The 14,275-nt window shown below is 53.6% G+C and overlaps 1 protein-coding gene across 1 annotated transcript; it reads right to left on the bottom strand.

Moving 5' to 3' along the window:
* Window positions 1–2,823: 2,823 nt before the first annotated feature.
* E0L32_000065 (uncharacterized protein) lies at window positions 2,824–5,312 on the bottom strand (the record flags this gene model as incomplete). Its single annotated transcript, XM_031141123.1, has 2 exons — window positions 2,824–4,032; window positions 4,095–5,312. 2 exons carry the CDS (start codon window positions 5,310–5,312, stop codon window positions 2,824–2,826), a joined length of 2,427 nt encoding a protein of 808 aa, XP_030997442.1.
* Between the last annotated feature and the right edge of the window lie 8,963 nt (window positions 5,313–14,275).

The raw sequence follows: 14,275 nt of genomic DNA on the forward strand, positions 1-14,275 counted from the left end.
GGCAACGCGGGTCGTAAACGGCTGCACGGCAACCCAGACCCAAGAAATTCTCCGGGAATCCCCCTTTCTAGCACCCAATGCAGACCCAAGGGACTCAGCGTTGAGAGCGTGGGATGGGCACCCAGTCGCCGGAAACGGATGCCGAGACGACAACCCCCGCCCGCCCTGCTGCAGTGTGAATAGCAACTAGACAATTTACCCCCTTCGACCATGGAGGCGGCCGAGGACATCAGAGCGGACAGATAGTTGCGCCGATCACATAGAATCACCAAGCTCTCGACTCAAGCTGATCTGCCTTGTGCGGATAGTTTGTCAACCTTAATATCTCCGAGTTCGAGTCTAGATTGCTTTCAGAGTCAGGCCATGAATTTACCATCGACATCCAGCGGCCCGGAGCCACATCCCGCCGCTTCAGATGCGAGAATCCAAAAGCTGCGCGCTCTAACCAATGACTGGGTAGAGTCTATGAAAGAGAAACTGCGTTTCCACACAAGCCTGGGACTAATATCGGAGCTGGGTCTGAGATCTCCCCCGGAAGAGTCCAAAATAGAAGCAATATGACGCTCCAGATCGCAAGTCTGGATCGAGTGTTATTCGTGTCCGTCAAGACCTTCCGATGTACTGGCATGAACATCCTATGTACCTTCTTTGTTCCCCCATTCTCATCACGAAGTATCATTTTTGTCGGCAGCAGGTCGCAGTACATTCGCAACTTGTCACCCTTTCTGACTGACTACCGACTGAGTTGTCGTCACACTTGAGTTGTAGTTCCAAGTCCAGTCACAAAATTCACGAAGTCTGCGATCTGCGTCTAGCGTTCGCAAACCAACATCTCTTCAGCCATCTGGTTGGTTGCGATCCCGGTACGTAGTCAGACACAAGACCACCGCACCCGGCCAATCGAGACACGGAACGAGCAGTCAGTCATCCTCCGTATATTTTGGCTTTGGGCCAAGCTTTTTTTCCCGCTGCTTCCAATCCCTCGCGGTGCCCCTCCCCTCCTTGCCCCGTATCATCCCTCGGACGTTGTTCCTCTTCCGCAGATGGTGTGCCCGGTACTCGTCAAGGAGTTTGCCATCCTAGCGTCTACGGTAACAGTGGATCACACAGCAGGAAAGGCCAAACGGTGGCACGGAGCGATAATTGGTCCCCGAGGGGGAGGGAGGTAGACGCTACAAGGAAACCAAAGAAGGTTTGTGTTTGGACTACTGTAACGTGGACAATCGGCCCTTAAGGGGATCACTCAAGGTTGGACACCGCTCACCAATCGCACGGCAGATGTGCCTTTTTCACCATCCGCATCATCTAGATAGCCCCAGGACCGGCTGACAGGGGCAGGCCCAATCAGGGCCATCAGGCTGGCGACGTCGCCGTCTAATATGACGTGCGTTGTCGAGGTGCGTCTGGGGTAGCCTACCCGGGCGGCTGGTAATTGCTACCCCCCTGCCTTAGATCCCCTCTCCGCTACCAAGCCTCTTTTGCTATTATCCCATGCCGTTAACGACGACACCCACAGCCCGACTTGCTCGGCGGAGGCGAGAAGAGGAGGAGGGGGGGTGAATGGCAGCCTCGCTGCTTCTCTTATCACGCTCGATCACACCCCAATCCCACCACCCCTCAACCGGGTTCATGCAATCTATTTCTGCAGTTATACTTCCCCTCGCTTACATCCTGATCAGGAAAGTCTGGGAGCTTTAATGGTGGGTTGCTATTACCACCATGCCGCCATCTCTCACCCCTTGAACCTTGCGTTGTGTTGGGGGGTGATTGTCGGTCCTTGCGGCTAAGGAGATACTTTGACCTGTGAGCTTAATCTGATCTCACGCGAGGCATATCGCACCCCCCACCACCTTTTGCCCAATTTACAGGGGAGAGAAGCGAGCAGGTGAGAGAGAGGCACGCGGCGGCAAAGACGACAAAGTTGCGGAAACATAAACATCAGAAGGAGGGGTGTAGGGAAGAGGATCCGAACAAACACATTTGCCTTCCTGTCAGCATGATGAATCAAACTTGGACATGTCCGTTATCGTGAGGAACCGGTAGTAGATCAGTTGACAAAGGGCAATTCAATTAATGCTAGTTTTCTCTGATAAGATCATAACAGAATAACAGACGTGGGGCGTTCTCTTGTTATTTTTAGACCAACCCTCTCTGGCCAAACGGCCGAGGAAAACATGAACCACCAGGCCCTGTGCCTCGGGGACGACAATGGGGAGGCGAAGTTCCACCAGTGCACAACAGGAATCCAATGCGCGACGAAAAAGGCGGGGGAGACAGAAGGCCGTGTGTGTGTGTATGTGTGTCACAGATCTGGGACAGATCCCTTGATGCCGGCACTAGCCACAACGTCCCCGGGCTGAAATGCCGTGAATCTGAGAGAGTGCCGATGTAGTAACACGTAGAGAAGCATCGCGAAAGACCCGTGTGGTCTTAGCAGGGATTGGCTTGTTCGGTTTTGTCGACTCTACAGGCTGATGGCGCTTTTCGTAAGGACTGTCTAGCAGTCGTGCATCTGATGCATCTTCGAAGCATCGAGATGAACAAGAATACAGAACCGGCACAGAGCACCACGGCAAGAATTCGCAAACGTATCCATTACTCAAAACAACGATACTAGCAAAGACTAGACTACCTCCTGTATGCTTAATGTACCATACCGCCACCATTTTGTCCCACCAGGTCCATAACTCCTGCTCGTGATGTCCATGTGGACCTTTGAACTATCTTGTCTCCAAACGCCCTTCAAAACCCAGAAAGTTGTATCAATACAGATGCAAATAAGAGAAAGAGAAATGTGCACAGGATCCTTGGGGATGTGTCCAATCAGGGAGGGAAGGCCACACCATAGCTAGGAAGCTCCCAGGTCTCGGCCAGGGCGACAAGCTTTCGCTTCAGGCCATCAACGAATCTGGTGCTTGCACTTTGCTTGAGAATGTCCACGCCAAAGGCAAGAACCTCAGTCGGGCGATCCAAGCTGACTGTAGACCCGTCTCTGCACGACAGCACGATCGTTGAAGGGTACTCTCCCCACATATAGGGGATCCCATTAGGGTCCTCAGGCAAGACCCTGTTGATGATAATCATTCCCGGCCCGTTGCCGCTGTTCGCGGCCCCCTTGAAGCTAGGGTCGGCGCGCACGAGAGAATCCGTCCACAGGATGAGTGTGGCGCGGTACAGCGCCGCAGCCCACCACGGGGGTCTCCTATCGACCGGCATGGCCTCGATCAGGCGAATGACTTGGCCGCAGTGGAAGATGGCCTCCTCGCGGTGGGAGATGCACCGTTTATGCCTGAGGCTCAACTCCCAGGGGGTGCCATCAAAGGCCTCGCGCCGGGCCAGGCGCTCGATCTCTGGAAAGTGGGCGACCCGGTTGAGCGAGACGAGATGATAAAGCACCAGGTTGCAGCGGGTAACCTCGCACTCGGGGTTCGAGGCGTGAAGCTCCATGCAGAGCTCGTACCACTTCTCGAGTAGCTCCTGGACCTCGTCCAGACGCGTTGCAGTCGAGGTCTTACAGATCGTCCGGGTGGGAGAGCGACGGACGCCATAAACATCTGAGAAGCAGGAGAGAACCTGCCGTAAGTGGAATAGGAGCGATTGGAGCGGGTGTAGTAACAGCCTCAAGTGTTGAGGCGAAAAGTTGTATCGTCGCTGGGTTAAATTGTCATGAAGGAAATCTTGGAAAATGTCGTACAGTGATGGCGTGAGTGAATTTGACGAAAGAAGTTGAGGGTTCACATTTGCCGTGCAGCCATACAGGTGTTGTGCACTGGTGTACCAACTTTCGGCATCTGGTGATTGCCACAACGCCTCGGGGCCTGGAAGTGGACACTGGAGTTCTGCGATGGAGAGAATCGGAGAGCAGTCGTGGAAAAGACTGAGCTCCTGGTCGATCATGACGAAATTGTAGACTAGGCGATTCCGCGATTCGCGCTGGAGCCAGGATCGCCACTGCAGGCTTGGGCTTGTCGCAGTCGAGAGGGTGGGGATCATGGAAGGTTGCTGATCCAGCATCCCAGCGTGCTTAAGCATCTAGACTCGAGGTCAGCTTTCATTTGCACCGACAACGGTCATCGGTTGTGAGCGGTACTTACCGAGAGATACATCCCCCGCTGGCCCATAGCTATGTTCATGAGCCATGCATCCCCGGACCACGCACCGAGTAAGGTAAAGAGCAGCGCGCATCGTAGCACGATGGGATCTGCCGAGAGCTCCACGTCTCTCTCGATAATGTCAAAGAGAGAGATCCGGCACGTCTCAATGAGACCACCAGAGAGAAACCTCGCCTCTGCCATCGGTACGGCAGCTGCACCTTGTGCGATCATGAGAAGGACAAGCAATGTCGAGGCTTGGGTATTGTACAACATCTCATTCGGGTCGATAATATGGCATTGAACGAGGGAGAAGTACACCGTAAGACTTCGGACATAGCTGCCGAGAAAGTACTCCACAATGTTGGAGGGCGGAAGAACAATGAAGTTAAATGGAAATCGACCATGTTGCATCAAGTTTGTCTTTGCATACATGCTGAATCCTCCACGGTGGATCTCGAGGGCTTTGTGCAAGAAACTCTGGGTGATGGCCAGCATCTGCTCTCGTGAGTTTGCTGAAAGCGGCTTGACTTGAGGAAGGGCGTTCGAGTCACCGTCGAGCGCAGCACGGTTCAGGTAGCTCTGTAAAGCAGTCCATGTCCCCTCTTCCCTTGATTTTGACTCCAAGGCCTCGAGGTGCACAATGGCTGTCCGAGGGCAACGGCCGCTGTACATGGGCTGACTGCATCGCGCCATCGGCCAGGCGGCCTCGGCAGCAATGACCGCGCTGAATTCAGCCACTGAGTTCTCAGCCTCGACAATCAGACTCATGTCGATCATCTTATAGGGACCCGGATCGTTGTTGAGACTTGCAGCCATGCTTGTATCATTGGTGCGATCAATCGAGCCCCTTGACGAGGAGGCCATCATGGGTTCTGAGGCAGTGGAAATGTCGCTTATGGATCCAAGGGAAGGCATAGAAAGGTCATTGTGATCGAACGTGAAGGACGTCCCAAAGAACAGGTTGTCGAAGGGAGCAAGTCCCGCTTCAGCCCAAGCATAGGCATCATTAGCCACCATTTCATTGTTCATCTGCATGAGGCCGTCCATGGGGGTGGGAATGTCGATTGACGGCGAGGGGAAGCCATCGGCGTTGAGACCAGACGAAGACTTATTATGTTGCAGGGCATCGTGAATGCGAGGATCTATCGTGCCGGAAATATCCAAGCCTGGTGACGACGTGACTGGAGAGGCCTGGTTGTGGAGGTTGCGCATATCCATAAGGGCTGGTGTAATGGTATCTGCGGGCTGCTGGGGCAAAGTCGGAAGTCTCGCCACTCGGGCAGCTTTAGACGTCCTCCGTGCAAACCGCGCCTCGCAGCTCAGCTTTTTCTCTTGACATCGAGTGCAAGGAACTTGCTTGTCGCATCCCGTCTTCGCGTTGGCGCAGTTTTGGCAGGCAATAGGGGTGCGTCCGGGAGCTGTTAGCGCTCCGCTGGGAAGCGGATTTGCCGGATCGCGGACCTCATGATAAGTGGAATAGTGCCTTTGGAGAAGGTCTCTGCACGGCGGCTGCGTTAATGCACTGGAGATTTCTCCTCGGTTGTGGATAAAAACACATACTTGCGAGTAAATGAGATGGTACACGCAGTGCATACGTGAGGCTTGACGTTCGTATCTAACCAAGGGATTGATCAGCTAGGGAAGAGATCTGGGGTTTGGGCCATCCATCTGCGACTTACGGGTAGGCAAGTGCCTCTCTAGGTGCTCCTTCCGTGTGAATTGTTTACCGCAGTAAGTACAAAAGATCATCGTGCCAGGACTGATCTGGTAGGTGAAGGGACGCGCTCGGCAGGGAACTTGTCCGAAATTTCAGGGTACGTCTAGACACAATCGACAATAAAGGCCGTTGAGTGACCCAAAGTCCCTCAACAGGTGGTGACCAAAGAGGCAAAGAGTCTGGCACACAATCCGGATGAGCAAGGAGGGGTGGGAAGGATGCTTGATAGAAAGACTGAGGTTGAGCTGGTCAGAACAGACAAGACCTCCAGGCAAGACTCCGAGAAGTGAAGGAGTAAGAATTCAGAAAGCTCCAAGTTGCGAACCAAGGGCAGTTATGTAGACGCACGGCAGAGAGAGCAGAGGCCAAGAATGTACACAGGACGACAACAGATGGATGGGTGAGATGCGGGAAGAAGAGAAGGTTTTGATATATGAAAGACCATCATGTACACAAGCTCGGTTGACTAGAGTGCCTGCCCAGGCACAGAGCAGAGGATACTTCCAAGCTTTGTATGGATGAACAGCAGCGGGTCCTCCGTCCCAGGGTGAATGACATGGATGTTCAGGGTAGCGGCTGTATCCAAGACATGGCCAAGAGCAACAGGCAAGTCGACCAGGTTGCTGTTCCCATGTGGGAGAGAGGAGAGAGAAAGAGAGCAGTACCTACCATGTAGTTCAGCCGCCATGGTGGCAGGAGCGAATGGTGTAGGTGATGCGCAGGGTTCGTCGGCCCAAGTACCGGCCCTGGCCCTCGAGGTGGCGGGCGGTGTACCTCTAAGAAGACGAGGACGGAGTAGGTATCTTCCCACATAGCTACACTGGGAACACGGGCTGCGTGTGTAGAGCGGAACGAGGAGCATGGGGATGGGTACAGATCCTGGCTGAACATTGACCAGGATCTGGTGTGCCTCCTCATCAAGCCCAGAAAGACGCTAGGCCGACTTCCCACACTTGGGAGTGCCGCAAAACTGTTTTGGGCTGGCCTTTGTCCAACCGAAGGCATTGCACATGACAGGAAAGGAATATGCAGCTCGGGGCGTGGATCAGTCTTGCGCCGTCCATCAACCAGCGCCGTGCAGATGAGTGAGACGGGGACCACATCGCCAATAGGCTTCCCTGCCTCCTGGCGCCAGCAGAGTGCATTGGATGGTATTGCTGATCATTCTTGAAACTTCTCTCAACTTGATGACAAGACAAGGGGCAGGTATCCAGGCCAGTCGTGGGAGGGTCTGCCACAAGGGAGGGAGGTAACTAGGGGTAGGTCCATGCAAGGTTGGTTGCAGGGCAACGCTACGCAGGACGGCGAACGTATGGACTTTTCCGGTACTTTGAGATCAAAAGAGTAAGATTCACTTAGCCCCATAGGCTCGACGCTAACCGTGGGTAAGGTAGATAGATGCCAAATTGTAGGGCTCTGCCTCGAGGGGTCTCACATGCGGCACCCAGGTCCCGATCTTCTCGACTGGAGCGCACGTCGAAGTTTGATGAAGAATGTGCCATTTTTGGCAATGATACTGTCCCTGGGTGTGTAGGCATCTAGGCCACCAACTCACACACGCACATCTGAACGAGCGTTGCTCGAATCACCACGCTTCAAGCGCGGACCATGTTCGGCGACGTGTGTCATGTGCATATCCCGGGCTTTCCGCAGGATGAAATCTGCTTGGGAAGAATTCAACGTGCCGCAGGGTCCCCGGGGCTTAGGACGAGGAGGCCTGTCCTTGTCATCTTGCAGTGTGTATGCACTTGTATAGGTGACATGAGGTGCAATCTATCGCATCTGCCAGTGTGGAGCTGTGGAGCAGCCAGCCAGCGTGAGAGCCGAGATCCGCCTCACCAGCAAGCCAAGCTTGCTCCCTGTGTCTCGCATGCTGAACAGCATGCTTGAAGAATACGGGCTTCCAATCGGGTTGGTGGTATGGCAGGTGAATGACAACGACAACAACAACAACAACATACCACACTAGACATCAGAGCTTGTAATGATTCACGGCCTGCGAGCAGATACAGGCGAGACTAGGGGGGCAATCAGGGTTCTCTGCATGGTCCAATCATAGCGTGAAGACGAGACTCGATGGGAGGCATGACAAAATCAGCAAGAGACGGAGGAAGCTTGAAAGGTGAGAGAGAGCAACTTGGTTCTCCCGTTTCACCCTTCCCTCTATGCCGTGCTAGGGCGACGACGTTGGGTATGTGCCTGTAATCAAGAAAGCGAGCTAAGAGCTGCAAGTTTCGGTGATCAAGAGATTGGGTTGTTCATCTAAAGGGTGATCAGCATGGTGACCGCATTCGGGGTTAAGAGCGAGCGAGCGCGTGTTTATCCCGTCGGTCTTGGCTCTGGCCTGGGGCTGGGGCTGGGGCTGGGGCTGCTGCTGGTTAACTACTGATGCGACGCCGGACCTGTGGCCGAGGAGTGTGGGCGCGCGGCTGGGCGATGAATGAAAGGGCGTGGGTGCTGGTTATACGGGTACGCCCTTAGCTCAAGGGTGCTTTAGTACCCATGTCCCTGCCCCTGGCTCCCGTCTGCCGTGCCTGCGAGGTGCGTGGAGATGGTGTGGTGTGGGTTGACGCTACGGGAAGATGGGTTGAAGGTTCCAAGGTTGATGTCCCTCGTTGTTGAAAGAGACTTGGGTGGGCGGTGCCTTGCCTTGGGTACCATTTGTTTGCCCTATCCGGGTCCCTTCTTCCTCCCATAAACTGCCCCCAAACCTGCCACTCACCCCGGCTGGCATCCGATTGCGGACCTCGCTCTGCAGTCATGCTTCACCGCCCACCGTCCACCTTCTCACCGACCGTCTTGCTCTCGACTGTGGGCGAGACTGGAAGGTCTGGTGGCCGTTTCAAGCTGCGAGACGGGAACCGTTTCCCACTTCGTCCAAGGTTGCTCCGGATGTGTCAGGACGAGACGGACCCGTCCTCGCAGCTACGTTTGTACGTTTGCAAAAGGCCCGTCGCACTCGAGCTCTTCTTGTGAACTCAAACCACCATCGCGGGCCTTTCTCTATTGCAGACCAGCTGTTTGGCTGGCGCCCGGATCACGGGCTGACCAGTGTCATGTCTTCCGGGGTGGATGTACTGCAGGGTGGACTAGATTACGGGCGACACTCTCCGATTTTAGCCTCCTCGAACCGCAGGCCAAAGACCGCTCGCCGCAAGACTGGCCTATTTCTAGCTGCCAATCTGTGGAGGACCAGCCATAACTACCAGCCGTACCGTTGTTCTCTAGGGTGAGGAGGTATGCTTTCTTTTCCGACCAGCCAGACCACCTCGGCTGCGCGGCCCAGCTAGGTAATGATTTCCTGTTTGTACTCCAAGAGACGGGCCAGTGCAACAGAGCACTGTGGTTTGGTCACTTGGCTGTGGGATTTGGCGGCACTTGCCCAACTACCAAAGCGGCTTCAACTTGGGCTCCAGACGCGCCGATGCGTGAATGAGTAATTCTCGAGATCTCGCTCTTCGCCAACTGGTTTCAACAAATTGAATCAGTCATGTCAACTTTTCGCAGTATAGCATGCTCCGTCGAAGAGGGCTAGCTAGACAAATGACAAGGCAACCTCGTCGATATTGGGACGGTTCCATAAATAGAAACGAATTTCAAGAGGGCAAGCTTAATTATCTTAGTATGAGGGGCATGGCCAAGGCATCATTAATTCCCGGGAATCCAACATAGCTGCAATCAGCGACCTAAATCTACCTCCACATGAGACAGACGACTGAAGAGGCAGGGAGGCTCGGTCGATTGCCACTAATTGGATGTGCTAGATGTAGACGTGGCTTTGCTGGTCTGGGTAGGAGAAAGCTTCAAGATCTCCACGGCTCTCGTTCCCTGACGTTCAGCCCTATTCTAGCCCCGGAGGAGTATCTAGTGGAGTTCTCTAGCCTCCTTTATAGCGTGGGAATAGTGGAACCAACCCCCAAAATCTGGCGAGAATTAGCGCTCTTCACTCTAATTCCAACTACACCTCCCCTCTAGGCACTCCTGGGCTTCCTCTTCTGTTGTGTTTCTTGCCATCCGATCTCGTCTCAGGTCGAGTATCCTTCCAGGTCGCCAGAGACAACCATGGATCTATTGTTGACAATCATCAGTGTGCAAAGAACCTAGGGATGGTCTGGCGATGCATGTTTAGATCATAATACATCTCAAGAGTATCTTGGAGGAGGTCTGTCAGAGAACCTTGGGCTCATGCTGAGTAGTCAAGTGTGCTTGACCAGCGGAACATGGAGACATCGATCAGTCTCGGGACCGGGGGCTGTCCCGCGTCCCCGTCAAATTGGCTGTCCACGTAGCACTACTGCTCGGATGCCCTTTGAGAGCAGAGCTTCTGCAGGAGAATCAAGAGTCTCCAGCTCGCGTTATGTGCCCACCGTAGGTGCTACCAAACGTGCAATGGCGCCGATGAAGCGACGAATATCCTTGGGCCAAATGCACTTCTTGCGCCACCGACGTCGTACACACTTCTGCTGTCGTAGGCATAATTCGGCATGAGGCTTTCTGTCGCCAATCAGCTCAACTACATCATGTCCACAGCTAGTCGATAGTGCGTTTTCCCGGCACGACACACAGTTGTGTGTAGAGGGCGTTCGGGGAATCAGCGATACGAGCACGCATACTTCTCAGCCCTCCCTCGATTCTGCCCGAGACGGACGAGATAGGGCCCCGCCAATGCGCCATGGGAATCACGCAATATCATCGATCTTTTGTCCGAATTCCAATTGATCCGGTTGGCCTCAAAGCTTGTCTCTACCAGGCGCAATCGATCGTCGAAAGTGCCACCTTTCGGCCGTGATTGCATCGGCGGTCGGTGGGACAAGTCACCATTCTGCAGGCCTCGGCCCCATCAAGAGACCAGACAGACCAGCACGACTGGCCGAATCTAAACCTTCTTGGGCCGTCATACCGACAGCCTAACATAAGCGAGCGTTAACCATCGCCGACGTGTCGTGTCAGACCAAGACCGATGTGATCTGCCCCGAGAACTTGAACCAGGTCTCTCTCCCGTCTGGGTCAGGTAAGGAGGACGCAAAGCCGCGCGCACCCACACCCCACGTCCCAACCAAGCCGTACCAAGGGCCGGCTGCATGCAAAGTTCCGGTACGTGAGCTAGTTTGTGAAGAAGCTAGCAGCGCTAGACGCCTCATGTCACCTCGTCACCGGCCGGTTGCTCGGGCAGAGTCGTGAATTCATCACAAGGTTGTTGTCTCTGGTGATTCGATGGCGTAATAGACGTCTCAAACTCGGCAGCTAGTCACTGCAGAGTGGCCGGGACCCGACCAGAGCACAATTTTGTATGGTCAGACTGTTCATCTTTGCAGCCTTCCGCCCACGGCTCGGCTGGTCACTGACCACGGCGGTAACGATGAAGAGAATGTTCTTTTACCATCTTTCCGAGTTGTCTGTTGAAACGGTACGCTTTCGAAGACTGAATTTTAGTGCAAAGTTGTCTGCGGTTCAAGGAAACCGAGGAAGGCGAAAACATCGCTGAAACCAGGCTCGGGTTTCTCTTGGCGGGAGTGACGCTTGAGATCTGGATACACGATCAGAAAGGTGTTCGTTCAAATGCAATGGAAGTCCATGCTTACGAGGTGTTTGACGCTATTTCAATCGAAGACGGCCGTCACAACTTGCTTGACAGCATATGATAGACCCAGCAATGAAAGTTACTGCGTCTATTTCAGGTGTAGTCCTTGTCACACGGTCATTACAAGTCTGAAGGATGATTGCCATTGAGAACTTCTTCCCTTTAAGTTCTGCTATTTTGAATACAATTGTTTGCCAGAAACCCGGATCTTTGTAATTCTGTCGATCATGATCACTCTGCATTTATCTCAGTCTGAAACATTCTTGGTTTTTTTTTATATCTTGTTTCACGACCGTGGACAACCCCAAGTCTGAACATTGACGGTCGTCGTCGGCGGACCCCCAACGAACACAGCTTGCGCCCTCAAAGGAAGCTCGGGTATCGCAAGACGTTTCTTCCGAGGTGACGAAGCGGGCCGGCAGTGCTGCCTGGAAATGAGTTCGTGACATCGGCACAAAGGCGCATCGGAGTTCGGTTGTGATTCAACGGGCTTTACCCCGAAAATCATGCTGGAACTACCCTGGACTCGCAGACTTGAAGCCAAGTTTGGTGGTTTTTGAGACAGCATGGTAAGCAATCCAGGGCCGCTGTTGTACTCTCGTCAGCGTTGTAGATGTGTTTTGGGACTACCGTGATATCAATATGCCTATTGTGGGCTCTGGGGGACATCAAGTCAAATGGTTTAGTCCAGGCTTGGTGGCAAACAGCCGTTCGCCCTGTCAATTCAGTGACCACAACCCTTGCTGTCTACGTATGGGATCATTCTCCGAACGGATATCTGCAGGCGCCATGCTTGAGCTCCTGCTGGGAAACTTACTACCTATGTATGGGGTGGCGCGATTTCGGGCATCTTCATCGTCTCAACCATCATGCGGTCTTACAGGGTCCAACAGAGTTCACCGACTCCGAGCCACCACTAACAAGATAGGTAGTCGGCGTGTTGGCCTTTGTACAGCTTCGCATACATGAGACCTGGTTCCCTTAACGCGTCTGTTGTGGGATGAGCCCCAGATTGGGGGCTGCCGGAGGGCCACATCATGTCGTTCAGAGATGAAGTTGCATTTCTCTCTGCAATCCTCTCTCGGTGACGATCAATGACCGAGTGGTGCCGCGGAAAGTTCCCTCGTACATTTGAGTCCAGCTATAGTTCCATCACAATACCAAGTCGGAGACCGAGCTGGTTGTGTAGACAACAGCCTAAAGAGACCAGAGTCATCGTGACGAGCCCCCGGCTGCCGTATCCCAGTAGCATCCGCAGAGGCCGCAGCGGTCACTCGCTGCTTCGGCACCGAGGCAATCTATTTGGCGGCACCTTGGCTCCTGGATCTTTGACTGTTCAAAGTCATCGTTGCATTCCATGCCCTACAGAACCCCAGAAGATGGTGATCATGACCAAGCCGTCTCAGCACGATCATCGACTTCTCGTCTTTCCGTCATCGAAGAAGCTTATTTGCCGTAAGCAGCCACAACTTTGACGTAGAGATCACTTGATATCGACAAACCAGCAATAGATTGTAGTCTGGTGCATTGACAGCGGCAACTCCGGCCTTCACGGTGGTACTCGGTCGCATAACTTGGTTCTCTTGACGTTACGCGGACGGGGGATTGCGCCACCGTCTCCATCCTCGATGCCTTCCTGCAGGGCGGCCGGACATGACCAATGTGAAGTCTGAGGCTTCCGCACACCAGAGAGATCTGAAACAGCGCCGCTGCGCGGAAGCGGCGAGCTCTGGCCTGTAAGAAGACTCGCAATGGGTTGGGGAAATCAGAAACAAGACAGTCTATGGAGATCGACGTCCGCTCTATGGCGGACTGCTACGGCATTGGGGAAGCCGGGAAGGGGGCAGCATACGTAAGTTTCGAAAAAGAAAAGGCCCTCCCAGGCTCCCCATCCGAATGCACCCTTGCCCCCGGAGGCATGGCGCATTTACGATGTCAGACTCGTCTACGTTTCCCCCGAAGAGGGGACAACCCCATATATTTGCTATATATGAAGTAGTCCCATTCTACGGGCAACGGGTTGACGAGACCTTCGGAACCGAAATGCATTCTCCCTATCCGAGGGGACCAGGACAAAGTGAAGATGGCCTCAACCTGGAGCTGCGAGCTTCGGTCTTCACCAAAGGCAGGGCGTGTATATTTGTTTCAAAACGCTCAGTACGAGGAAATCATGAAGCCATGTAGGTTCTTTTGTTCTTTAACTGCCAACTTCCTCGTCTTCAATACTTCTCATGACCCTATCCCATGACTTCTTTGAGCACTGTGTAGTTGCTAGGGCCTAGAGACATAAAGACCCGAGCTCCTCCTCCAAGCATTTCTTCGATGTTTGTATGTTCGAGGATGGCGTGTTGTCCCTAGCCCAAGTCCTGCCAGCTCGATAACCACCAGGGAACACTGGGAGTCACATTGACCGACCTGATATTTTCTTTCCTCCTCCTCATCATGGCGTTATGACTGGCTATACCAGTGGTCCTATTTAGCTGGAGTGATGTTGGCTCAGACAATGCTTCGACAGGGACGACAACTACCGGCAACTCAGCGTGACTCAAAGACACCTACCACGATGAAGGACTTGAAGCTTGGGGGTCAAAGGACAGGGTGATGAAGAAGGAACCAGAAAGAGAGCCAGGGTTGTCGTTACAAGGCTCCAACTTGAAAAAGAATGGGAAAGGCTAGAGCAATGAGGGATGAGAAAAAAGGGCTCTGGGAAACCAAGGCATATTTCAGAACGCATCGGTCTACCAGTACGAACACTTCGAGATACCGGTCGGCATATGTCCATCACGCCGTTTCCTTCCAGACACAAGGACACAACTCCGCTGGGTGGATGAATGAATAACATTATGAGACTCAGGACCACAACATGCATATCGCGGCACACAT

Source organism: Thyridium curvatum (genome assembly GCF_004353045.1).
Source record: "Thyridium curvatum strain D216 chromosome Unknown NODE_1_length_1224711_cov_81.814160, whole genome shotgun sequence".
NCBI lineage: Eukaryota > Fungi > Ascomycota > Sordariomycetes > Thyridiales > Thyridiaceae > Thyridium > Thyridium curvatum.